Source organism: Nansenia antarctica (assembly GCF_963989245.1).
Source record: "Nansenia antarctica genome assembly, chromosome: 20".
NCBI classification, from domain to species: domain Eukaryota; kingdom Metazoa; phylum Chordata; class Actinopteri; order Argentiniformes; family Microstomatidae; genus Nansenia; species Nansenia antarctica.
In genome coordinates this window covers 4462719-4487778 of record NC_137693.1, presented here as the reverse complement: position 1 = coordinate 4487778, position 25060 = coordinate 4462719, and the positions used below count along the sequence as shown (strand labels likewise).

The 25060-nt window shown below is 45.6% G+C and overlaps 2 protein-coding genes across 3 annotated transcripts; both read left to right on the top strand.

Annotated features, from left to right (window-relative positions):
* Positions 1-153: 153 nt before the first annotated feature.
* Positions 154-9216, top strand: ilk (integrin-linked kinase; the record flags this gene model as incomplete). 2 transcript variants are annotated; one of them, XM_080550142.1, is made up of 12 exons in its annotated part: positions 154-242; positions 3894-4059; positions 4226-4321; positions 5814-5910; positions 6085-6168; positions 6283-6368; positions 6475-6584; positions 7312-7439; positions 7616-7737; positions 7918-8017; positions 8444-8574; positions 8779-9216. In XM_080550142.1, 12 exons carry the CDS (start codon positions 154-156, stop codon positions 8926-8928), a joined length of 1359 nt encoding a protein of 452 aa, XP_080406268.1. In that variant the 3' UTR covers positions 8929-9216. The 2 variants fall into 2 exon arrangements, with proteins under 2 accessions (XP_080406268.1, XP_080406269.1); XM_080550143.1 differs by lacking the exons at positions 5814-5910; positions 6283-6368 and having other exon boundaries at positions 6085-6108; positions 6418-6584.
* A 1484-nt stretch (positions 9217-10700) lies between these two features.
* On the top strand, positions 10701-18875 carry smpd1 (sphingomyelin phosphodiesterase 1). Its single transcript, XM_080549670.1, has 8 exons — positions 10701-11254; positions 12219-12539; positions 12987-13267; positions 13679-13852; positions 14674-14845; positions 15006-15082; positions 16815-16960; positions 17278-18875. Exons 1-8 carry the CDS (start codon positions 11012-11014, stop codon positions 17736-17738), a joined length of 1875 nt encoding a protein of 624 aa, XP_080405796.1. The 5' UTR covers positions 10701-11011; the 3' UTR covers positions 17739-18875.
* Positions 18876-25060: the final 6185 nt, after the last annotated feature.

The window sequence follows — 25060 nt, the reverse complement described above, 5'->3', positions numbered from 1 at the left end:
GCACTCCAACACTGACGTTTAGCCCTCACTCAGCTGAACAGACCTGCCACAGTAGGTGGAGAGAGAAAGGAAAGAGGGAGGAGGAGCAGGAGGAAGAAGAAAGAGGAGTAGGAGGAAAATAAAGAAGAGCAGGAGCAGAGCGAGGGTGCCATCATGGATGATATATTCACGCAGTGTCGAGAGGGCAATGCTGTGGCCGTGCGTCTGTGGTTGGACAACACAGAGAATGACCTCAACCAGGGGTGAGTGGACCCCTGCACAGAAACACACACACACACACAAGTGTGTGTATGCGTGCGTGCGTGTGTGTGCATGTGTGAGAGAGAGAGAGAGAGAGAGAGAGAGAGAGAGAGAGAGAGAGAGAGAGAGAGAGAGATACAGTTACAGTATACAGAACTCGCACCCAGTAACAGTACGTTTCACAACTCTGTCAACAATGGAACTGATAAGAGGAGGGAGGGGAGACAGAAGCTGAAGGAGATGCCGTAGTATGTCAACACACGGAGCAGACAGAACACCTGAGTTTGGACATATTGTAAATAGTCAACCCTGAGAGCTCCATCCCATCCACACCTTCATTTTCTCTTTCAGTAAAAAGTCTCTGTTTATTTGAGTTGTTACCCAAAGGATTGGTTCAGCCATGATGATCATGATGGTTGTGAGACAATGATGATGATGATGATGATGATGATGATGATGATGATGGTGATGACCATCTTGAGAGTGCCACACCCTTCCTGTTAGCTTCTTATGGTCAAAGATTGGTCAAAGTCAACGACTCAGTTCTGCTCCTCCGGCTATTTCGATGGCTGAAAGTACACCCTCGGGGAGTGTCCTTCTGTGTTGTGTTAGCAACAAGCCCTGCAGAGGGATGTTATAGTGATTATAGGGTGTAGTGTGAGTGTTCCTGGTGGGCTGATTCTCTTCATCATGATGCTTTTCCATGGTTTGGTGTCGACCACACCACATCTTTAGACTGTGCTCATGGGTATTCCATGTGATGGGAGTGTGTGTGTGTGTGTGTGTGTGTGTGTGTGTGTGTGTGTGTGTGTGTGTGCGCGACTCACAGTGGACTAGACACTGCTTTACATAATGGAAAATGCTCACCCGAATAATTTTCCACTGACAGAATGAGGGAGTGTTAAACAAAAAAGCGTCATTATTTATGATGTACTTAAGGCCTTAGATATAGTTTGAGAGAGAGAGAGAGAGAGAGAGAGAGAGAGAGAGAGAGAGAGAGAGTGTGTGTGAGTGTGTGTGTGTGTGTGTGTGTGTGTGTGTGTGTGTGTGTGTGTGTGTGTGTGTGTGTGTGTGTGTGCGTGCGCTGCAAGGGATCCTTGGCTCAGTTGTGGAGGGACGGACAAATAGTTTCCATATTGTGCACTGACTCAAGAGCATGCTGATTTGAACCACACCAGACCTCTCTCAATATCTCTCCCTCTTTTCTTCTCCCCTCTCCCTTCTCCCCCTCTCCTGATGTCATCTCCAGACAGAAATAGCACACAGAGCCTTGGAGTGCCCAGAAAAGGCGTAGCACTATTCTCTCTGTGTGTGTGTGTGTGTGTGTGTGTGTGTGTGTGTGTGTGTGTGTGTGTGTGTGTGCGTGTGTGTGTGTGTGTGTGTGTGTGTGTGTGTGTGTTTCTGGAGAGCAGAGAGACGGAAAATGGTGGGGATAAATAAATAAAAAAAAGAGGGGGATAATGCCAGAGAGAAGAAAGAGTGATGAGGCAAGAAGAAAGGAATGGGGGGATAGAGGGAGAAAGCAGAAGTGGGCACAGAGCAGGGCATCACACAACGTTTTCATTTCATCAGATGCCTGAATAGCACTGAAGAGAACATTGAAAAGTTAGACACTTAGGTCTCTGTGGATGAACTAGTTTGAGTAACGACTGTGTTTGTGCAGTACGGGGGCTTGTTATCATAGTTCTGATCGGAGCCTGAATCCCTAGAAAGGCACTGGAGCTGCAGCTGAGCCTTTCAAGCATATGTTTACCTTCCGTCTCTGGAAGCCTACTGGCTTTTGACTGCTGGTTCTGCTCTCTGCGTCAGCCCACTCTTTGGTATGACAACAGCAGACTTGGCCTTAAAAGCTGGATCATAATTCAGAGTTGGAGCTGCCGGGCTAGGAAACGTCTAGATGGGTTCTAATAGTGTGTAGATAGATAGATAGATAGATAGATAGATCAATAGATAGGTACTTTATTGATCCCCGAGGGGAAATGAACGATAATAATATGATTGGGTTGTCTTGTATAGTAGCGCTGTCGTCAATTACAGGTTTCTAGCTATCAGGTATACTATAGAGTAGCCTACAGTTACATTACAGGGTATCCTCTAGGGCAAGCCCGTAAGTGCTGCGGTGGTGTGTGAGGTAGGTCTACTCTATACAGATCCATAATGATCACATAGTAGCCAAGGCCATTTCCTCTACTTTATTCTTAGTCTGGGACTAAGCCACTTCTGCCAGAGACTTTCAGTGAGCAGACTCGGTTGCACACATACACATCTGAGAAGACGGGCTATGTGGTTGTGTTGTTGTGTTACCCGTCTGTGAAACTATGAGTGATTCAGTGCTACATTCAAAACACAGTGTGCTAACGATTGGAGTGGGAGAAGCCTGAAATAAATGACATTTTGGAACTCCCGTTGGGAGTGTGTGTGTGTGTGTGTGTGTGTGTGTGTGTGTGTGTGTGCGTCTGTGTACGTGCGTGCCTGGTTGAGGATTCCATGTTTTTTTCTGTGTCATTCCTGAGTTTTTTTCCCCTCTATCCTGTTTATAACTCTCACAGTCAGGGCAGGGACGGGACTATCTGTTTATACACTCAACAACATGGATGTGTGGATAACTGGACAGAGAGTAAAGATGGGGAATTCTATGACACACAGTGATCTGACTTAAGATATGATCTTGTCAAACATAGGTAGCCTATAGAATGTTGTTGGCTCGCAACAAAACCTACTTAAAACAGAACTGTTCCATTTTCAGGATCACACATGGCTGAGAACCTGGTCCCTGACGGCTCCGGCCTGCTCTCTGGAGATTTGTAGACACATAGTTAGAGTGTGTGTGTGTGTGTGTGTGTGTGTGTGTGTGTGTTCTCCCTCCTTTGACAGAGGACTGTGAGAAACACTGACAGCTGACTAGGGGTCAACGGTAGTAGTGGGGGGTAAGGTCACGGGGCCAGTTAAGTGGTAGCTCTGACAGTTGGCAGTAGGGCACACAGTAGAAGACCGATTTCTTTATTTTTGTCATTGCACAGGGTCGGCCATCGTCAGCACCCCTGGGGCAATCAGGGGTTAAGTGCCTTGGCACAACGGCAGTGGTAGGGCAGTAGGCACATATGGCAGTAGGCACACATGATGCCAGCAACCCTCCAGTCACCAGCTGACATGCAGCTCCCTCCTGTGGCGGGGATTGAACCTGCGACCTTCTGATTGCTAGCCGACATTCTCTAACCTCTAGGGCTACCTGCCACCCCAGTCCCAGCTCAGGACCCTCAGGCACAGTGACAGACTGTAACAAGGGTTACCCCTCCCCTACACACAGAGGCTTAGAGGTGGGGAGAGAGGGAGGAGGGGGCTTAGGAAGACTAACATTCCTCCAAGCCTCTCTCTCCACCCCTCCCACTCCAGTAGTGTAGTAAATATTTATGGTATTATTCAACACACTATTACATTATCCCATATCCTAATGATGGCAGAAAAATACAGTACAAGCATGACTCATCAAAACATTCCGTTGAACCATCTTTGTGGGAACAGTCATTGACTGAGTGACTGGGTGAGTTTTCTTTCTCCATCCCCCTCTCTCTCAGAATTTTCTCACAAAGAGATTCTGAGAATGGTCATTGACTGAGTGACTGAGTGACTCTATCGCCCTCTCTCTCCCCCAGTGATGACCATGGTTTCAGCCCCCTCCACTGGGCATGTAGAGAGGGAAGGAGTGGCGTTGTTGACATGCTCATCATGAGGGGAGGTCGTATCAACGTGATGAACCGAGGAGACGATACGCCACTACACCTGGCAGCCAGCCACGGCCACAGAGACATAGTGGCTAAGGTACGTACACACACACACACACACACACACACACACACACACACACACAAATATCCTCCTCTCCTCTTCAATGACACAACCTCAAGGTAGTTGAGAGTTGATAAAGTATATGATCTAAAGCTTGTCCCGATAAATCATCTAACTAAATCTCACGTGGTGTTTCCAGCTGATCCACTGCAAAGCCGACCCCAACACAGTCAACGAACATGGCAACACGCCATTGCACTATGCCTGCTTCTGGGGACAGGACCTGGTGGCGGAGGTAGGGTACCTGACCTGACACACACAACCTTTTAGGCCCACACATTGATAATATATACATAACTGGATGAAAGGAACTACTGACCGCCTAATGGATTTCTATGAAAGGCGGGATTGTTGCAGTGAAGCAATGAACGAATGAATGAACGAATGAATGAATGAATGAATGGATGAATCGTTTAATGACCACACGACCTAGGTCGGTGGAATTTGTTGTCGGTACAGGTGGAAAAGCAGGTGGAAAAGCTCAATACAGCAGTGTACATAACTATCACAATGGACATAACACACATACACACATACAAAAACATAGTAAATATTTACAACTTATAAAGTGCAGTACATCTGGCAGGGTTAGTGCAGTGAATCAGGTGTTGAGAGTCCTTATAGCAGAGGGGAAAAAACTGTTTTTGAAACGGGATGTTTTGGTGGCCAGGGATCTGTAGCGCCGTCCAGAGGGCAACAGTTGCAACAGGTGGTGAGCAGGGTGGGAGGGGTCAGAGATAATTTCAAAGTAATCCTGTTAACGGTTGCTGCCATAGCCTTCACGGCGACATCTGATTGGTGGCACCAACCGCTGCGGACACAGTCCGTTGCTGAAGTTCCTGGGTGTCCTCATCCCAGAGGACCTCTCTTGGACCCTCAACTCCTTTTCCCTGATCAAAATGGCGCATCAGCGTCTATACTTCCTGAGGAGATTGAGGAAAGCCCAGCTGTCTCCCAGGATTCTGGCCAACTTCTACCGCTGCACCATTGAGAGCATCCTCACCGACTGCATCAAAGTGTGGTACGGCAACTGCACTGTGTCCGACCGGAAGGCCCTGGTGAAAACCTCCCTACCGTCAAGTCCCCCTCCCATCTAAGAGACTCAAGAAGTACAGGATCCTCAGGTCCCGTACCAGCTCCAGAACAGTTTCTTTCAGTTTCTATCAGAGCTGTCACTCTGATAAACAATCCCTCCCACACACATCTGGTACTCCTCAATGACAATAAAGTAGTGACATGTTTCAGTGTTTTTCTGACCTGCAACGGATTAACTTTTTCACTGACACATTTGTCGAGGACCGGCCTTCAATTCGGTACAACCTACAGAAAATAAATTGCTCCTGACATGGCTGGTGGACTATAAAACAGTGGGTTTTAATGGGGAAACATGCTTTTTGGCACGAGTTGCTGCAGTGCCCTGCAGTTTTCCCCAAGGCTACATGGTATTGCCGGCTTCAAAATCTCAAGGCAGGATTGCTGCCCACAAACTGGTGGTTGAAATTGCCATCTGCTGGAGAGAAATGGTTACTGCAGGTACAATGGGAAAGGTTGCTCTTCATTCGTTGTCAGTGATCTATTATTTTGTTACGTCAGTAAGATAAGAAGCCGTATTCAAATGTCATAATTTCCAAACATCAAATACAAACTGGCACCCAGAGAAGATTAAATAAGTGTGTATTAAATAAGTCACTTCCTCTCCCTCCTCCTCCTCCCCTCCTCCTCTTCAGGACCTGGTTACCTGTGGCTCCCAGGTGTGCGTGTGTAACAGGTATGGGGAGAGCCCTCTGGACAAGGCCAAGCCCCACCTCAGCCAGCTGCTCAAAGGTCAGATGTCATTTTAGGGTCATCTCAACTAACACCTACCTCCTCATGGATCTCTGCTGGTATATGAATATAATCTGTCATTAGCACTTTCTCACTCTCTCTCTCTCTCTCTCTCTCTCTCTCTCTCTCTCTCTCTCTCTCTCTCTCTCTCTCTCTCTCCTGTCTCTTTTTCAGAGAAGGCAGAGAAACTGGGCCAGAGTTTGAGCAAAGTCCCCTTTAAAGAAACCTTCTGGAAGGGCACCATGCGGACACGTCCCCGTGAGTAACACACACGCACACACACACACACACACTCACACCACCTCATACAATTCATGATAATGTCTCTGTTACGTTTGTCTTTGTGTTTTACTGTCTCTCTCTCTCTCCCAGGTAACGGTACTCTGAACAAGCAGGCTGGTATTGACTATAAGCAGCTGTCCCTCTTGGCCAAAATCAATGAGAACCATTCTGGAGAGGTATGTCCTGGGAGCTCCTGTTAGCCCTCAGCTAGCACTTCTCATCTAGCACTCTTGTCTTCTCCTCTTTCTAAAACATAGCCCCCCCACCCCTCTCTTCTCCAAGCTGTGGCAGGGTCGTTGGCAGGGGGATGAGATCGTGGTGAAGGTGCTGCAGGTCAGAGATTGGACCACAAGGAAGAGCCGGGACTTCAACGAGGAGCACCCTAAACTCAGGTAGCAGGCTAAACCACTATCCCCTTTTTGTTGGTCCTTTAGAATATCTGCTCTACAGAGGACAGCTCCTATGCTGTAGCTACACACAGTGTCCTTTTTCACCGGCACTAACATTTTGATACTAGGAGCCAGGACGGTCAGTTGTGAGTTTATTTTGTTTAATTTTTTTTTTTTTACATTTTTGGCATTTAGCAGACGCCTTATTCCAAAGCGACTTACAATCAATACATTTGACTAAGCAAGTGAATCGTCAATCCACCAGTCGTAGCAGGAAGAATAATCCATATTTTTTTTATAGACACTTGAGAAACAGAGAAACAGTACAGGGGGGGCAGTAGAAGTCTTGGGGGACACAGTAAAGGGGAAAAGCGGGTGTCTTCAGGAGACGCAGTGCTGGGGGGCAGTAGATGTCTCAGGAGGAGCAGTTAAGGTGTAACCTGAAGAGATGGGTCTTCAGTCTCCGACGGAAGATGGGTAGTGACTCTGCAGTTCTGACAGCCGTGGGAAGCTCATTCCACCAGCGGGGAGCCAGTGAATCAAATAATGCAGAATCAAATAATGTGAATCAAATAATGCAGAAATAGTGAACATGAACTGCTTGACTAGTGATAACTGATAATGAGCCTTTATACAGAAACCTTACCCGGTATGACGTGGACTAAATGCCCAGGCTAATCTCTTCCTCCCCCCTCTCCTCTCCCTCCTTCCCCCCCCGGTCTTCTCCTAGGATCTTCTCTCACCCCAATGTTCTGCCTGTAGTGGGGGCTTGTCAGTCTCCCCCCTCCCCTCACCCCATCATCATCACCCCCTATATGCCCTATGGATCCCTCTACAACATACTGCACCAGGGCACTAGTGAGTGTGTCTGTGTGTGTGTGTGTGTGTGTGTGTGTGTGTGTGTGTGTGTGTGTGTGTGTGTGTCTCTGTGTGTGTGTGCGTGCTCGTGTTTGTTATTTTTGTAAGAGGAAGGTGCTTTTTGCCCATTCCTGATCTCTGTTCCCTTCTCCTTTCCCCTCTCCTCCCTATATCAGCTTTGGTGGTAGACCAGACTCAGGCAGTGAAGTTCGCATTGGACATCTCCAGTGGGATGGCTTTTCTACACACTCTAGAGCCAATGGTCTCTCGCCAGTACCTCAACAGCAAGAGTGTAATGGTGAGAGACCACAACACACAATGACAACATGATTACACAACTCTAACACTTCTGGTCAAAGCAAACACCCGGTAAAGGTACCCTCTGTTGAAGTCCTTGATGTGTTGAGATGGTTGAACAGCCGCGTCTCTGGGATTGATTGATAAGCCTGTTGTCCTATTGATTGATTTTGATTGACAGATTGATGAGGACATGACGGCCAGGATAAGCATGGCCGATGCCAAGTTTTCCTTCCAGTGTCCTGGACGTATGTACTGCCCTGCATGGGTGGCACCTGAAGGTATCCACACTTATCTTTCTTTCTCTCTTTCTCCTCATCCTTTTCCTCCCATAGTCCTCTTTCCTCTCTGCTAAACCTCTCAGGAATCCGCTTCGAAGTGTATGAGTCATTCACACTTTCAATCAGACAGACACACACACACACACACACTCAGTCACAATCATGCTCTAGTATTTAGTCACAGCAGTCTATAATAATTAACTCTGTTAATCTTGTGTGCTTGTTTCAAATTGAGTGTGTTTTGTTTACAAAAAACAAGCTCTTTTTTCTGTCTGCCTCATCACTTCCACTCTCTGCTCTCCACACTCCCTTTCCTGGATTCTTCCTCTGAATTGAATTCTCCCTCTCCTCAATCCACATGGATCCCTCCCTCCCCCCATCACCGTCCTCATGTGCTCCCCTCTCCTCCCTCCTTCCTCCCGCCAGCCCTCCAGAAGAGGCCAGAGGACATTAACAGGAGGTCAGCTGACATGTGGAGCTTCGCTGTTCTGCTGTGGGAGCTGGTCACTAGAGAGGTTCCCTTCGCTGAGCTCTCACACATGGAGATAGGCATGAAGGTGTGTGTGTGTGTGTGTGTGTGTGTGTGTGTGTGTGTGTGTGTGTGTGTGTCTGCACGTCTATACAATCTTTGTGTTGCATAGGGAACCTCATTATTATGTTGTTTTATGTTAACCCCTCTACCCCTCTTCCCTGTCTCATCCCCCATCCCGTTCTTCCCCCTAACCCTACCCCCCGCGCCCCACTCCTCCCTTTCCCCACAGGTGGCTCTCGAGGGTCTTCGACCCACCATTCCCCCAGGTATCTCCCCCCACATCTGTAAGCTGATGAGACTGTGTATGAACGAGGACCCGGCCAAGAGGCCTAAGTTTGACATGATTGTCCCCATCCTGGAGAAGATGCAGGACAAGTGAATTGTGCCACACTAGCCCTCGTCTCCAGCTCCAGCTGTTGTTGCAAGCTGCAGCTCTGCTTATCAACACCACCACTTGTACATGTACAGCCTCTATAGCCATGTCATGTATCCATTAAGCCACTTGATTCACCTCAGAGCTATAGAGATAGTTTGGCTATGCAGTTTTAACTAGAATATATTATGATGCTTTTAGACTTTTATCAAAAGTCCACGGCAGCCATGATTCAAGCTTTTTTTTATTTATCTTTAAGATTATTCTTATGCCTGGTCAACTTTTTCTAGTTCACTACAGCTGCATACATACATACACACTGTTCAGATGTCTGTACTAACATGTGGTGAAAATGTAATTAAATCACCCTGGTCAGTTCAGAGGCGAATTAAAGGCTGAAATTTGAAAAGTATTTAACACTAACAACAAGTGAATTCCCGGAATTCCAGGAATGATGGTACACAGTGAGAGTTGCTCATGAGACACTGCCAAAGAAATGTAAAAAAGAACAATGTTTTTGAAGAAATATCTATGCAATTATATAAACAAATAAACCATTATACTTTATGAGTCGCATCGTGTTATTTCACTGTTCTGGTTGTACTCACATGATGTTTTCATTTTTATATCTACTCCTGCATCAGCAGTTTGTGGTGGGAGAAGGGTGGGATGACATGTGACATGACTTGTGCCAGCCAGTTAGGAAGGAACAAACAAACGTAAACTGTCACCACATGATTAGCCTGCAATGTTTTATTTTTATCTTGCCGAGCTCCATGCACTGCCAAATGGATTGTATGGGTTTATTGTTGATACTTTGGTACAGGTTTTGTCATTATAGGAGGCATCATTGCTGTATTTTTACCAGCATTCAGATTACTTTATTTGTCATTGCTTTGAAAAAGTTTTATATTTTATGTTTCCCTCTTTCTGACCCTTGACCCTGTATTGTAACTAACTAGGCTATGTGAAACTACCGTCATGCACCTACTGACATACAGTTTTATAACATGGCCATAACCTTTAGGCTTTAGCCAACAGCATAAAGAACCTTTTCTAAATGGTTAGGAACACGTTTCCTCTCCTCCATCCTGCATTCGAATCATCCTCGAAAAAGGATAGTAACCTCCTCCTATGCAAGATAGATCAGGTTAATTGATTGAGGTGTGATTAGGTATTAAATGCTGGCCATTTGACATTGCTAAATTGACACGGTTTTCATTTGCTTAATTTTAAAAAAATCTAATAAACTAATAAATAAATAATTGCTTGTGAAATTGTACGAACACAAACTCAACTGAAAGCTGCATTAGAATAACTAGGGGACAAACATGAAATAAAAGCTAATGTGACCAAGAAGAGACCCAATCAGCGACAGCTTGCAAAAGACCTAGGCTGTGTTCGGAATGGCATACTAGCATACTACTCATACTAGATATGACGTAGATTTTGAGTATGCAGTGCGTTCACACTGTAGATTATGTTAAATTTGAGTATGCAAGAAATGTATGTAACTAGACTTTTCGGTCGGCTGGTATTGGCATACTTATTATGAATTTAGTAAGCAGTATGCAGTATATACTAATTGAGTATGCTAGTATGCAGTATGCTAGTATGCCATTTCGAACACAGCCAAACATGAAATAAAAGCTAATGACCAATCAGCGACAGCTTGCAAAAGACCTACCTTCTTCTCACGTGACATCAGTCAGCTGACCTCCAGCGTTGTTGATAAAAGCAGCGAGCGTCTTTGCAGCATCGCACCTTTTTGGAAAGTTCAATACTCGGCGGTCTTGTCTTGGCACAAACCGATGATGATATCCATCTAATCGGTGTGCTGTAGAAAGCAGTCCCGCTCGTTGGGGGGAAGATAAGATACACTTCCTGTTCGTTGACATACCACTCGCATAGACTTTTACTAGTGCTTGTCGCACTGCGCAACACTGTCCTGCAAAGTTTTTTCTGACATGCACGCTGGCAACTGACTAATCCGAGAAGTTTAGGTTGAATATCTACGGAAAATCGACGTTACTTGTTCTCACGCAGCCTGTTACACGTGTTCCTTCAACGTGCCTCTGCGATCAGGACAATGAGAGCCGCCCTCGGGTTGGTGTGCCTTGCCCTGGGTCTGATCTGGGCACCGTGGGGGACCTCCTCTCACCCTCTGGAGGACAAGTCTCCCAGTCTGACCTCCTCTCACCCCCTGGAGGACAAGCCCCCCAGTCTGACCTTCCTCAGCCAGGTGGACCGCCTCCAGGTCGGCTTCAACTGGCGGAACCTCACCTGTCCCGTGTGCAAAGTGGTCTTCACCATCCTGGACATCGCTCTTATGGTAAGGATGGATGTACACCAGCCATCACCTTGTCTTAAGATGTCTTAAGATGTCTTAATTAACCAAAATAGGTAGGCAGTCCAGGTAAGCATACAATTAACATCAAACTAATAAGACGGACGATGTTGGTCCCAGGAGAGATCCTTATTAAGACATTGACCCAGTTCAATCTCAATCTATTTCATCAATGCTTTTGTGCATGTGTTTTGAATTGACCAGAACAATGGTCATACGTGTTCCTGGCCAGCACTAGTTAACACACCTGATTCTACCGTGCGTGTGTGTGCATTTTGTACGAGGAAGGTGCTTTTTGCAAAATGCAACATTTCAAGGCGTCAGTTTCTCAAGTGGAGCTTTGTTAGATGGGCTCAAGTGACACCCGAGGCATCAGTTCCAGTCACATTGAAACACAGGAAGGCTTGAGTCATGGCTGACTGGAAGGTGCTAACCATGTTGTGGTTGCATGGTAGCCTCAGTCTCTTCCCTTTACTCAGCTTCGGCTACTGTTTTTAACCATTTCTTTTCAATGGAACAATTTTAATGTTTCAAAATGTCTCTGTATGCCTGCAAGTTGTGTAAAGCAGTTTCACTTTGTGCACAATTTCACACACAGCCACCCCACAAAAGACAACAAAATAAAGTGACAATTGAATAATAGAATAAAATAAAATGTTAATTAAAATAAAATGTGATGTATATTTATACATTATTTGACATAAATAGACATCTGAAACATTATATAGGCCTACAGTAACAACAGGCCTGACTCTGATCACCCCGATCGAGCCAGCTGGAGGAGGTCTTATTGCGGCAGGCATTAAAAGATCAGAGTCATGATAGCGCTCCTTAGTGCAACATGGTTGTAATATTATACACAGCGTCATTTCGGCATAATTCAGGAAGTCACTCTTTGGTGTCCATCTGCCCTTCTAATCATCCTCCCTGTGTCTTCTCCCTTCTCTAGAGCGATGTGAACGAGGAGCGTGTGGCGCGTGCGGTGGGCGAGGCGTGTATCCGTCTCCATCTGGCTGACGAGGAAGTGTGTCGCGAGATAACAGAGCTCTTCAGGGACGACTTCATCAGGGCGCTGCAGCAGTCCCTGTTGTGGCCGACTGAGGCCTGCGCCATCCTCGTGGGGCCCCAGTGCGGCCACTTCGACATCTACGCTCCCTGGAACATCACCTTGCCCAAGGTCCCCAAACCCCCTGTCACCCCCCTAACCCCACCCAAACCCGGATCCCCCCAGAGCAGGGTCCTCTTCATCACGGACATACACTGGGACCAGGTGAGTGTGTTCACAATAATAATAATAATAATAACTTTTTATTTGTATAGAGCTTTTCTTGCAAATGTTGCAGTGTGTGTGTGTGTTAGTCATTTTAAGGCGATATTAAAAAGATGTGTTTTTAGTCTTGACTTGAACATATGTGCTGAGGTTGCATCCCTAATGTAAACTGGCAGTGCATTCCACAATTTGGGTGAATGCAGCCTCACCAAATCTCTTCTTTTGTACATGTGGTACACAGAGAAAACCAGCGTCAGAAGACCTGAGAGCTCTATTGGGCTGATATGCTAGCAAAAGGTCTTTCAGATATTCTGGTGCTATGCCAGTGAATGGTGGGCTCAATGGTGGGCTCAACTTGTATCCCTCCCATGTGAAGGGGAAATTACTTTTTCATCTAGACGTAAGAACCTGAGTTAAACACCACCATGACTATGTGTTTTTGTGCAGGAGTATGTGGCGGGCAGCAGCGCGGACTGTAAGGACCCTCTGTGTTGTCGTAACGGGTCGGGCTCCCCTAGCTGGCGCCGAAGGGAGGCTGGGTTCTGGGGAACGTACAGCAAATGTGACCTGCCCCTCCGCACCATTGAGAACCTTCTGGAGAACGCTGCCAGAACCGGACCCTGGGACTGGGTCTATTGGACAGGAGATATACCCGCTCACAACGTCTGGTCTCAGACCAGGAAACAACAGCTGTCTGAACTCACTATCATCTCCAGACTCATACAGAAGTGAGATACCTGGTCACACTAGGGGTGGGCATCGACGATCGATAATTGATCGATAAGGATCTTGGTCGATCACAAAATAAAACATTTGGTCGATCACAAAAAAAAAAGTTTTTTTTTTTTTTTTTGGTGATCGACCAAATGTTTTATTTTGTGATCGACCAAGATCCTTATCGATCAATTATCGATCGTCGATGCCCACCCCTAACACACATGCATGCACGCACACTCATATACATATTTAACTGAATCTCAAAGTCCAGTCCTTCAGGGACTACATGACCCATCAATAGACTAGAGATGTGTTGGGAGTCAATTGAATATGTGCACATAATATGTTGATGAGGTTTTGTTTCATGACTGTGTGGTCAGGTTGAAGCAGTAACCACTCTCCACATCCCCGTCTGTCCACAGACACCTGGGCCCCAACGTGACTGTGTACCCTGCGGTGGGGAACCACGAGAGTACCCCGGTTAACAGCTTCCCCCCTCCCTTCATCCATGGCAACCGGTCCTCAAAATGGCTCTATGATACCATGGCAAAGGAGTGGGCGCCATGGTTACCAGAGACGGCCCTGAAAACCATCAGGTATCGTCACCTCCGTTTAGCCCTTATTTGAATCGGGAAATTCCATTGAGTGATAGGATCTCTTTGTGTGTGTGCCTGTGTGTGTGCGCCTGTGTGTGTGTGTGTGTGTGTGTGCGCGCGCGCGCGTGTGTGTGTGTGTGCGCCTGTGTGTGTGTGCCTGCAGAAGCTCAGTTACTGAAGTGCGTAAACCTACATGGTTAAGACAGAATAATATTGAAGAGGTACAATCTCTGGATGTACTGTAGTAGTGGGATCACCAGTCATGTGAGGAGTAGTGGTGTGATCACACACAGTTAGCTCGCTGAGGCTTGGGGTGGCAGTCTATTTCTTTGAAGCAGAAGTGGTCATGCTTCCTGGATTATAGCACTAGTATAGACTCTGTCTGTAGGGGATTTTATTGAGTGGGGGGGGGGGGGGGGGGGACAAATCTACAGCAGATGTGAATTAGCTACAGTAAGTGCAAGAGACCCAGTACACTTGTGGCCACTCACACTATCCGGTTGTTAAGTCATGACGTGTTTCCGGGTCCAAAGTTGGCTGAGGCGCTGTCTTCGAAATGCCGCAATAATAATAATTAATTATATTTATATAGCGCTTTTCCGAGGCTCAAATACCCTGACAATATGGGGAAAACGGGAAAGCGCTGTGTCCCTTGTTGTATGAATAGATCCGAGTCTAAAAAACGATTAAACTGTCATTCTACCGCTGTAGTACACTGGTACTCTGGTGCGGAGAATTTCTGGTTTGGACCCGGAAATTGCAAAACGTCACGTTTGACGTCAGACTTAACAACCGAATACGCCCTCCCTCCCTCTCCCCAGGTATGGGGGGTTCTACACGGTGGAGGTCCAGCCTGGTCTGAGGGTGGTCTCCCTCAACACCAACTTCTGTGCCAGAGATAACTACTGGTTGATGGTGAACTCCACAGACCCTGCTAACCAGCTCCAATGGCTGGTCCACATCCTCCAGACCAGCGAGGACAAGGGAGAGAAGGTGTGTGTGTGTGTGTGTGTGTGTGGGGTGTATCTTATTAAATTTGAATGTATTGATTGGTCTGGTGCTATTGGCATGCCTGTAATATAACTTTCCACTGTTCTGTCTCTCTCTCTCTACCCCAAATCTGTCTGTGTGTGTGTCTCTCTCTCTCTCTCAGGTGCACATCATCGGACACATCCCTCCTGGCCTCTGTCTAAGCAGCTGGAGCTGGAACTACAATCACATCCTCAACAGGTGTGTGTGTGTGTGTGTGTGTGGTGTCTGTGTGGTGTCTGTGTGTGTGCGTGTGTGGTGTGTGTGGTGTCTGTGGTGTCTGTGTGGCTGCCATCTACAAACCTTATGATCTTGTTTGCTGCTGTTCTGGCTGCCTCCCTAGTTTCCGAGAGTGACCCCGTCCCCTGTTGCCAACACATGCCTCGAGTTTCAGTTCACTTCAGTTCATGGCCCAAGAGTTTGAACTAACGTAACTGTATTTATGATGCAAGAGTCAGCGCTCACTTCATTGTGTTTCTTCACCACGTGCTGTTACACTCCAGTTTTTATCAGTGATAATGGATTTAGACATTAGGGTTGGACGGTATCGAAGCCGTTAAACAGTCCCCAAATTAAACCACGGTTTATGGTTTAACCCCTGTTTATGGTTTAACCGCGGTTTACGGTATCATGACTATCATTTATGTGATGCATGTTCCAGTTTTATTCTCTGAACAACATCAGAAACAGAATAGCAAATCTTAACAACATATATAAAGCTTGAGTGCAAATACAGCAGCTAAAAAAGATGACGCAACATTAATACCCCGGCGTCTGTCAAGCAAACGGAATGAAATTAACAACAAATCTTTGGACTAATTTGGGCTACAATTAAATTAAAAGCACAGCCTATACCACGACAGTAACGAAAAAGGGCATAAAAGCGTATCCTACAGACCGCAACGTTCAAGCCTATTCTAGGTTTTTCGCCAGAAAAACAAGCATGTTAATTTCAGGCTTTTTCAGGCTTCAGAAGGACATGTAACATGTACAACTTTGCCTGCTGTGCTGAAAAAGTACTTTCGGGCCACCCGCAACATCAGTGGAAAGCGTCTGCCTCCATTTGATCAGAATCAGAATCAGAATCAGAAGACTTTTATTGCCATGACATGTAAACATGTTAGGAATTTGGTTTGGTACCATGGAGCACGGTTTACAGCAGGACAGGTGCAAGACAGGACAAGACAGTGCAAACCAACATCAAAGTGCAAGAGTCATAATTAATATAAAGTGCAGAGATCAAGTGTTCAAGTGTTCATATCCAGACAATGCAAAGCTCTCTGGGTGGGGGTGGAGGGAGGGTAGATAGATAGGGGTCTTATCACCAGAAAAGAGGATCTTTGTCTCTGTCAATCACAAGCTCGCGACAATAGGCAGTCATCTCTGATTCTGCTCGCTCCTCTTTCACCTTCTTCATGCAGATCTTACACACAGCCTCATCAACATTTGCTGGCTCGCCCTTGTCATTTGGTCGGAACCCGAAATGCTTCCAAATTGCAGCAGTTGCTTTTTTTCTTTTTTTGGAGCCAACTCTCTTGCGCTCGCCATATCTTTTTCTAATTCTCCCTTCTGAGGAGAAGCTGTCACGTGGCATGTCTTTCACACGGACAGTGGTGCTGGATAAACACTCTTACTGTGTTTTTTTACATATATTTGTATACATATAATTTATGACTGTAGTGTATTGGCAGAAACCATTGCTATTTTCGAAAAAACCATGGTTTAACCGTAAAACCGCCCAACCCTATTAGAAAATGTTCCTGCTTTCAGTTCTGCCCAGCTGTGTGCTGTGGTGTACCTCAGATACCTGATCTTTCCTCCGTTTACAGAACCTGACCTCCTGGTTAATGATTTGAAGTAACATGTGATGCGTCCACTATTGACACTATCCAGGTTTATTTCATGTGACAAAATGTTCTTTGTGTTCCTCCAGATACGAGAGTACGATCACGGGGCAGTTTTTTGGACACACTCACGTGGACGAGTTCCAGATGTTTTACGACGAGGCGACCTTGACACGTCCAGTAGGTGTGGCCTTCATCGCTCCGAGTGTCACCACCTTCATCAACCTGAACCCAGGTGAGACATGAACCTCATGGACACTGATCCTGAGCCCATTTGGGGGAATAACCACTGTGTCAAAAAGGCCACAGGCATATTGATTGTGGCCATCTTCCCTTGATGTCTTTTTGAAGAACCTCCGAAAAACTATTTAACTTCTCATCAGCTCTCCAGACTCTGACGAGGCATATTTAATCAACCCTTCTCCTATTCTATCTCAGCAAAAATAAAGAGTTCATTTCACGTTGGCACAGTGGGAAATGATTGTGTCACTCTGTTTTGCAACTTTTATTTGAACGTGTCTGAGTGTGTTGCACTCTGTTTCTGCTTGCCAGGTTACCGTGTGTACTTTGTTGATGGGAACTACAAGGACAGCTCTCGGCTGGTGCTGGACCATGAGACCTACATCCTCAACCTCACAGAGGCCAACCACCACCCAGGGGGACCCATGTCCCCCAACTCTTCCCCCAACCCCCTCTCCCCCCTGTCCAGTCACCCTGACCCTAACCCCAAGTGGACCCTGCTGTACCGGGCCTCTCAGGCCTACGGTGTGACCAGTCTGTTCCCTTCAGACTGGGACGGGCTGATCCGGACCTTCGTGAGCGATGACCGGGTCTTCCAGAAGTTCTGGTACCTGAGGTTTAAAGGCCACGTATCGGAGCCCTGCAAGGAGACCTGTAAGACCTCCCTGATCTGTTTCCTGCGGAGCGGCAGGTACGACCAACTGGAGCAGTGTGACGAGCTGAACGGGTTTAAAGGAGACATGGTCCGGGCCGTCAGGAAGACCATGTGCTGAACTGAACTGAAGCCACAGCTCACCTTCACACTTTGTTGAGAGAGACCAGGGGGGTATTCCATCAATGTCACTAAAGGAAAATCTAGGCTTATTTTTGATAAACATCAAAAATAAGCCTGGATTTTCCTTTAGCGACTTTGATGGAATAACCCCCCCAGTTTCTACTAGTGACGATGTCATAATGATAAACAAAGTAGATTTAATGTCATGTTTCAGGGTTGTGCGTTGCACAGTTGTCTCACCTCGGGCCACTTGCCCTCACAGAGAAAGGCTGTGTTGTGAATCAGTAGATGGTTCATTGGGGGCAGGGCCTGTTGTGGTAATCGTGTCCTCCAAAGATTGCCTGAAATAGTTGCCTAATTGCATCGTTTGTTCAGATCATATGCCACGAGTGTTTATTGATGCTGTTGATCTCACGTGTGTTAGTTCGTTCCAAGCGTTGAACATGAAGATGAACGGTGGTGGTGGGTAGAAATTGTGAATCATGATTTTATCACTTCATATTGCAAACCGATATGGAATAAGACCAGTGACTGTGCCTCGACTGTAGACGGGTTGTTGGGAGTATTGAGCCAATGTTGAGCCAAAAATACCCTTCTACCCTTCTAACCCTACTTTATGAAATATCCCCTAGGTGGTGCTGAAAAACACTTAGGCTTCCACTTTAGTTCCGAGCTTTGTGACTTGCCTTTAAGCTGGTGGGATGTCGGTCTATATCTTGGGTTTTATTACTGTTAGAAATATCTTTCCAGTCTCTTCCTCAAGCCATTGTGGCCGAATAGCTTGGTGTGAACCACAACTATTCTCCCAACTAGACAGCCATTGTCGAATGTAGCGCTTTCCACCCCTACTAAAAATGACAGACATCCAGAGAGAATGGTTTAGCAATTAATGTACAGTAATACCTCTGTATCTGCAGCACTTTACGATTTCCACTTATGGAACTGATTGTTGTTGATCAGTTAAGGATTTTAATGGTCAAACAAAAAAATCTGTATTACCAACCAACACGTGACTGCCATAAGGGTGTGTGGGTCTGTCAGCCATGGGCTGTTTGTGTGTGACACACTTGTAATATTTCAAAGATGGAAAATATTGTAAAAGAAATCATGTGAATAAAGATTATTTTGAGATTGACTTCTTGTTGTCCACTATTTGATCAGTTTTTGTATTGATTGATTGATTGATTATACTTTATTGTCCCCGAGGGGAAATTTGTCTTGGGCATGGTACTTTCATGCTTCAAGTGCAACAGAGACGATACATACAACATACAGTAGACAAAGTAAACAACAGGACAGCAACAAACATTGAGTGACATTGGCAGCAGTTTCCACCTGGACATCATTTGGTATAAATATATATTGCACATAACCCTTCAAGTGGAGATTCCGAATATTGCACATGGCCCTTCAAGTGGTGTCTAAGATAAAGTGCAGGTGCTGGTGATCATGTCCTAATCATCGTTTCTGCTTGAGAGAATTGATTAGTTTAATGGAGAATGGGACAAATTATAGTTTTAAGAGCTTATAGTTACATCTTGGCATGCGAAGCCTTCTACCTAGGGGGAGAACTTCGTATTCTGTGGAGAGCAGATGTTGGGGGTCTGCGATTATCTTGTTAGCCTTGTCCAGGACAGCTTTTTCATATAGTTTATTTAGGATCACAGTCTCTTTCACCTACAATTTTCATAGCTGTTTTGTGAATGCTGACTAGTCTGTTTTTTTGTTGTACAGTTAAGTTGCCAAACCACACAATTATTCCATATCTGATTACACTTTCAACAATGGACTGATAGAAAATTCTCATGATCTGCTTTCTCACCCCATAAAGTCTGAGTCGCCTCAGGTGATAAAGCCTCTGCTGTAGTTTGTTACATAAGCTGTCTAAGTGTGTATTCCATCAGAGATGGTTGTCTAATTGAATACCTAAGTACTTATAAGAGGGCACCTGGATGATTGTTTGGTCTTTAACGACCACAGGCTCATGGTCAGTTACCTGCCTTGGGTCTAACACAACCTCCTGAGTTTTGGTGGGGTTTAAGATGAGATGGTTGCTGTCGCACCATTTAGTGAATTATGTTAATCTCATCATGGAGCACCGAGGGGTCTGTATCTTTATCAAGGAGACTTAGAATTGCAGTGTCGTCAGCATATTTTATAATATGGTTGCTTGGGTGGTTACTTTTACTGTGCTACCATGCTGATGATGACTAATTCCATTAGGCTACAATAAGCTGGTTCCTGCTAACTCATATTGAACACCACAGTATGCTGATAACCCTTAGAGCAGGGCTCTCAAACTCAGATTGGCTTGTGGCCACTGCTGGTATTGTCATCCCGTAAAGATGACCATACTTCCTATGCTGGACTACGGTGACACAATCTATAAAATGGCATCAAAGAGTGCCCTCAGGAAACTTGACACACTCAGCCATTCGCTTTGCTACTGGTGCACCCTTCACTACTCACCACTGGTACACCCTTCACTACTCACCACTGGTACACCCTTCACTACTCACCACTGGTGCACCCTTCACTACTCACCACTGGTGCACCCTTCACTACTCACCACTGGTACACCCTTCACTACTCACCACTGGTACACCCTTCACTATCCACCACTGGTGCACCCTTCACTACCCACCACTGGTGCACCCTTCACTACTCACCACTGGTGCACCCTTCACTACTCACCACTGGTGCACCCTTCACTACTCACCACTGGTACACCCTTCACTACCCACCACTGGTGCACCCTTCACTACCCACCACTGGTGCACCCTTCACTACTCACCACTGGTGCACCCTTCACTACTCACCACTGGTGCACCCTTCACTACTCACCACTGGTGCACCCTTCACTACTCACCACTGGTACACCCTTCACTAGTCACCACTGGTGCACCCTTCACTACTCACCACTGGTGCACCCTTCACTACTCACCACTGGTGCACCCTTCACTACTCACCACTGGTGCACCCTTCACTACTCACCACTGGTGCACCCTTCACTACTCACCACTGGTACACCCTTCACTACTCACCACTGGTGCACCCTTCACTACTCACCACTGGTACACCCTTCACTACTCACCACTGGTACACCCTTCACTACTCACCACTGGTGCACCCTTCACTACCCACCACTGGTACACCCTTCACTACTCACCACTGGTGCACCCTTCACTACTCACCACTGGTGCACCCTACACTACTCACCACTGGTGCACCCTTCACTACTTGATTGATTGATTGATTGAAAACTTTATTAGAAGATTTGCAGAAGTAGGTACATGAAAGTACATATTACATACAAGGTCAACTAACAGGATAAAAACCCAAGAAAGCCACTGGCTTATTTCAATTGGGGTCCTTGATACTCAATTAATCGTTACATGTAAGACAGACAAAAAACTAGTACTATCTACAAGATAATACAGACAAATAACTAGTACTATCTACAAGATAAACATACATCCAACATGGGAAGAACAATACAACAAAACATAAGGTATGTACAGCGGGTAGGACAGGTGGGGACATACACCACAGGTGGGGGCGGGGGACAAAACACAAAGTATGTACAGTGGGTAGTTCGGGCAGGGGGACAGAAATATAATATACAATGGGTAGTTCGGGCGGGGGGACAAAACAACAAGTATGTACAGTGTGTGGTCATGGTGGGGGGGGTACAAAAACACCAGTAGATTTAGGCGGGGGGGAGGGGGGGGGGCGACATAATAACATTGCGTTTGCTCAGAGTGTAGACCAGGTAGGGGGGTGAGGATTGGGAGATGGGGGGGGTTGTCCATTGTTCCACGGTTTCGGTAGAGAGTCACCGGGTGGTGGGGGAGGGGGGGTCGTCGCCGGGTGGGGGAGGGAGGGGGGAGGGGGGGTCGTCGCCGGGTGGGGGAGGGAGGGTAACGACCTTTGGTCGTGTAAGCCTGTCTAACCTCGCTGCAGCTCCGGGCTTTCATCTCCCCTCCAGACAAGGACAGCAGCACAGAGAAAGTCAACCACAACACCACTTGTATTCTCCACATCGCACACGTCGGTAGTAAATCCCAGTAAATGTTTGCGTAAGAAATATATCCGTTCTAGCCGAGACCCCCAAAACGTCTGGCTGGACAATCCCCGATGAGACGATCTGCGACGGTCCGCGATCTCTCACTTTCTCCCTTCTGCAGAAAATGTCAAATGTTTATCAACCAACCGCCAAAAAATAAAACATAAAAATCACTCTTCACTTTCCATCCGTCCAGCTCCTAGCAGGAGCGTCTCTCTCCTCTGTCCTCCGCCGCGGAACAAGAAAGGAACTCACCACTGATCTCTATAAACTGGTGGACTGGCCCTCTCTTCATACCAGGCGGCTTCTTCACTGGCTTCAATTAATCTATAAAACAATCCTGGGAAAAACACTCCTTCACTTCTTTCACAATGTTTTATTACACACACACACACACACACACACAGATTTCATTCCGTAAAGTTTATATACAGGTGCATCAAAAAAAGAAATTATATCGTGAAAAAGTTCATTATTTTCCATAATTTAATTAAGAAAGTGAAACTTTCATATATTCTAGATTCATTACACAGAGTTATTTCAAGCCTTTTCTGTGTTAATATTGATGATTACGGCTTAATCCAGTATCTCAAAATAGAGTCTATATTACATAATATATTAGAGAATATTACGTAAGACCAATCAAAAAAAGGATTTATAGTACAGAAATGTCGACTTTCTGAAAGGTATGTTAATTTATGCACTCAATACTTGGTCGAGGCTCCTTTGAAACGAAATACTGCATCAATGAGGCGTGGCATTAATTGGAGGGCAACAGTGACACCCGGTGGTTGAAGGCGGTTACTGCACAGTGCCATCTGTTAGAGGGGGATAACGAGCTCACGACTTCTCAGCCTTGTCTTTGACTTTGTCCTCAGTGTTGTCCTTGTCCTCAGTCTTGGTAAATGGGAAATAGTCTGACTCATATATAGCCTGACCTATACCCCGCAACCACCCGCTGAAAGTGTTATCCATGTCCTCAGCCTTGTCCTTGTCCTCAGCCTTGTCCTTGTCCTCAGCCTTGTCCTTGTCCTCAGTGTAGTACTCGTCTGTCTCTGATACTGTAACATAGAACAACAGAACAAGCAACACATACAAACATGAGAGGAAGATTAATAATGAGTATTGTGAGATTCACTGAATCGTCAGTCAAAATAAACACTACTGCATAGTGGACTGGTTCACCATTTTGCATTAGAGATCTCTAATATCAAACAGACAGTAACAGAGAAAATGAGGTTAACTGATGCCTCAATATCAAATGGGGATAGAAGTAAAATTGACTTATTTAACTAAAAAAGAGTGGACCAACAAAACCTTTTATTGGGTTATTGGGATCCGTCTCCACCTCGGTACTGTGATCGGAACCAGTGCCATTCTGTGAATGCTGAGACTCAGGGCTGGCTGATTGCTGGTCGTTGGGAGTGGGAGGTGATGCCGGTGAGTAGGGAGGTGCAGTAGTCAAGGCAGGAGGAGATGAAGGCGTGGATGAGGGATTCAGCAGCAGGGGGGGAGAGGTTGTGAGCCGGGGGGTAGGGGGTGATAGTAGTGTCTTGTCCTTGTCCATAGCCATGTCTTTGTCCTCAGCCTTGTCCTCGTCTGTCTCTGATACTGAAACATAGAACAACAGAACAAGCAACACATACGAACATGAGAGGAAGATTAATAATGAGTATTGTGAAATACACTGAAGTGTCAGTCAAAACAAACACTACTGCATAGTGGACTGGTTCACCATTTTGCATTAGAGATCTCTAATATCAAACAGACAGTAGCAGAGAAAATGAGGTTAACTGATGCCTCAATATCGAATTGGTATAGAAGTAAAATGGTCTCATTTAACTAAAAAAGAGTGGACCAACAAAACCTTTTATTGGGTTATTGGGATCCATCTCCTCCATTTTTGGTAAAAATTTAGTTTTTTACATAATCTGATCCATTAGGTGTTTATTAATGCCTGTGTGGTGTTATTTTTAAAATGTTGAAATGTTTTAGTTAGTAATTAATAAAATACAAAGGTTCCATCTCACAAAACATAATGGAATGTAAAAACTTTGACGCTCCAATATCTCTGAACTGCCCTAAACGGAGATAGAACCTTATCATTCTAAGCTCACGATTTAGCATTAAAGATCTCTAATATCAAACAGACAGTAGCAGAGAAAATGAGGTTAACTGATGCCTCAATATCGAATGGGGATAGAAGTAAAATGGTCTTATTTAACTAAAAAAGAGTGGACCAACAAAACCTTTTATTAGGTTATTGGGATCCATCTCCTCCTTGGTACTGTGATAGGAACCAGTGTCATCTTTGTCCCTTTCCTCATCACTTGCTGACTGGACAACAATGATTGTGTCTTGTTCATTCTGTGAATGCTGAGACTCAGGGCTGGCTGGTTGCTGGTAGTTTAAGACTGGAGGAGCTTGTGTTTCAATGTGTGTCATCTGGTCAATGGATGCCTCAATATCAAATGGGGATAGAAGTAAAATGGACTTATTTAACTCATAAAGATCAACCAACAGTACCTGTTTGTGGAGTTTCATTTTTTTTCACCAATGGCTGGGCTTCCTTTGGATTCTTTGTCAATTGTGTTTCTGTTGAGATCAGACAGAAACGAGGCTATCAAGGGGGTACCATTCATTATAGAGAGTCTTGACTTGAAGCTGACTGGAGCAATATAAGATGTCTAATCCGGTTCCACCACCACAGAAAGGTTTTTCTCTGCTGCCAGTCCTACACCACCATGCAGAGAAGATAAATTAGATGAGACAGTGAGGGATAAGTTGGGGATCTCATGAGGGGCTTGGCCCTTCCTGAATACTTAACTGTACCCTTCATGTCCTGAATCTAGAATCAGGTGGCCTGTTCTGATTGTGTCAAACCTGTAGGATGGCCTTACCTCTCTTGTGTTTCCTGCGGTACAACAAGACACCCAGAATGCCGACTATCACAACCAGAAGGAACAGGATGGACAGCACGACAGCTAGGACCACTGCAGACGAGCCTTGTTCTGCAGAGAAACACCATGAAGCCTTTTTGCTGATACTATACGACTACAGCTCACAGATTTGCAGTGTTGTGGTCATCATAAACAAGCATTAAGCAGTTACAATCATACACAATGTAGTCTGAGTATCTAAAAAAATAATACAGCAACTGTCCTGTAGCCTTGGCCTCTTTAATAATAATAATAATAATAATAATAATAATAATAATAATACATTACACTTATATAGTGCTTTTCTAGACACTC

Bases quoted from the DNA above. Each gene is read 5' to 3' on its own strand.
- smpd1 (XM_080549670.1), top strand. From the start codon at position 11,012: ATGAGAGCCGCCCTCGGGTTGGTGTGCCTTGCCCTGGGTCTGATCTGG. The intron at 12,540-12,986 runs GTGAGTGTGTTC...GTTTTTGTGCAG, and splicing joins CGGACATACACTGGGACCAG to GAGTATGTGGCGGGCAGCAG. The intron at 16,961-17,277 runs GTGAGACATGAA...TCTGCTTGCCAG, and splicing joins CTTCATCAACCTGAACCCAG to GTTACCGTGTGTACTTTGTT.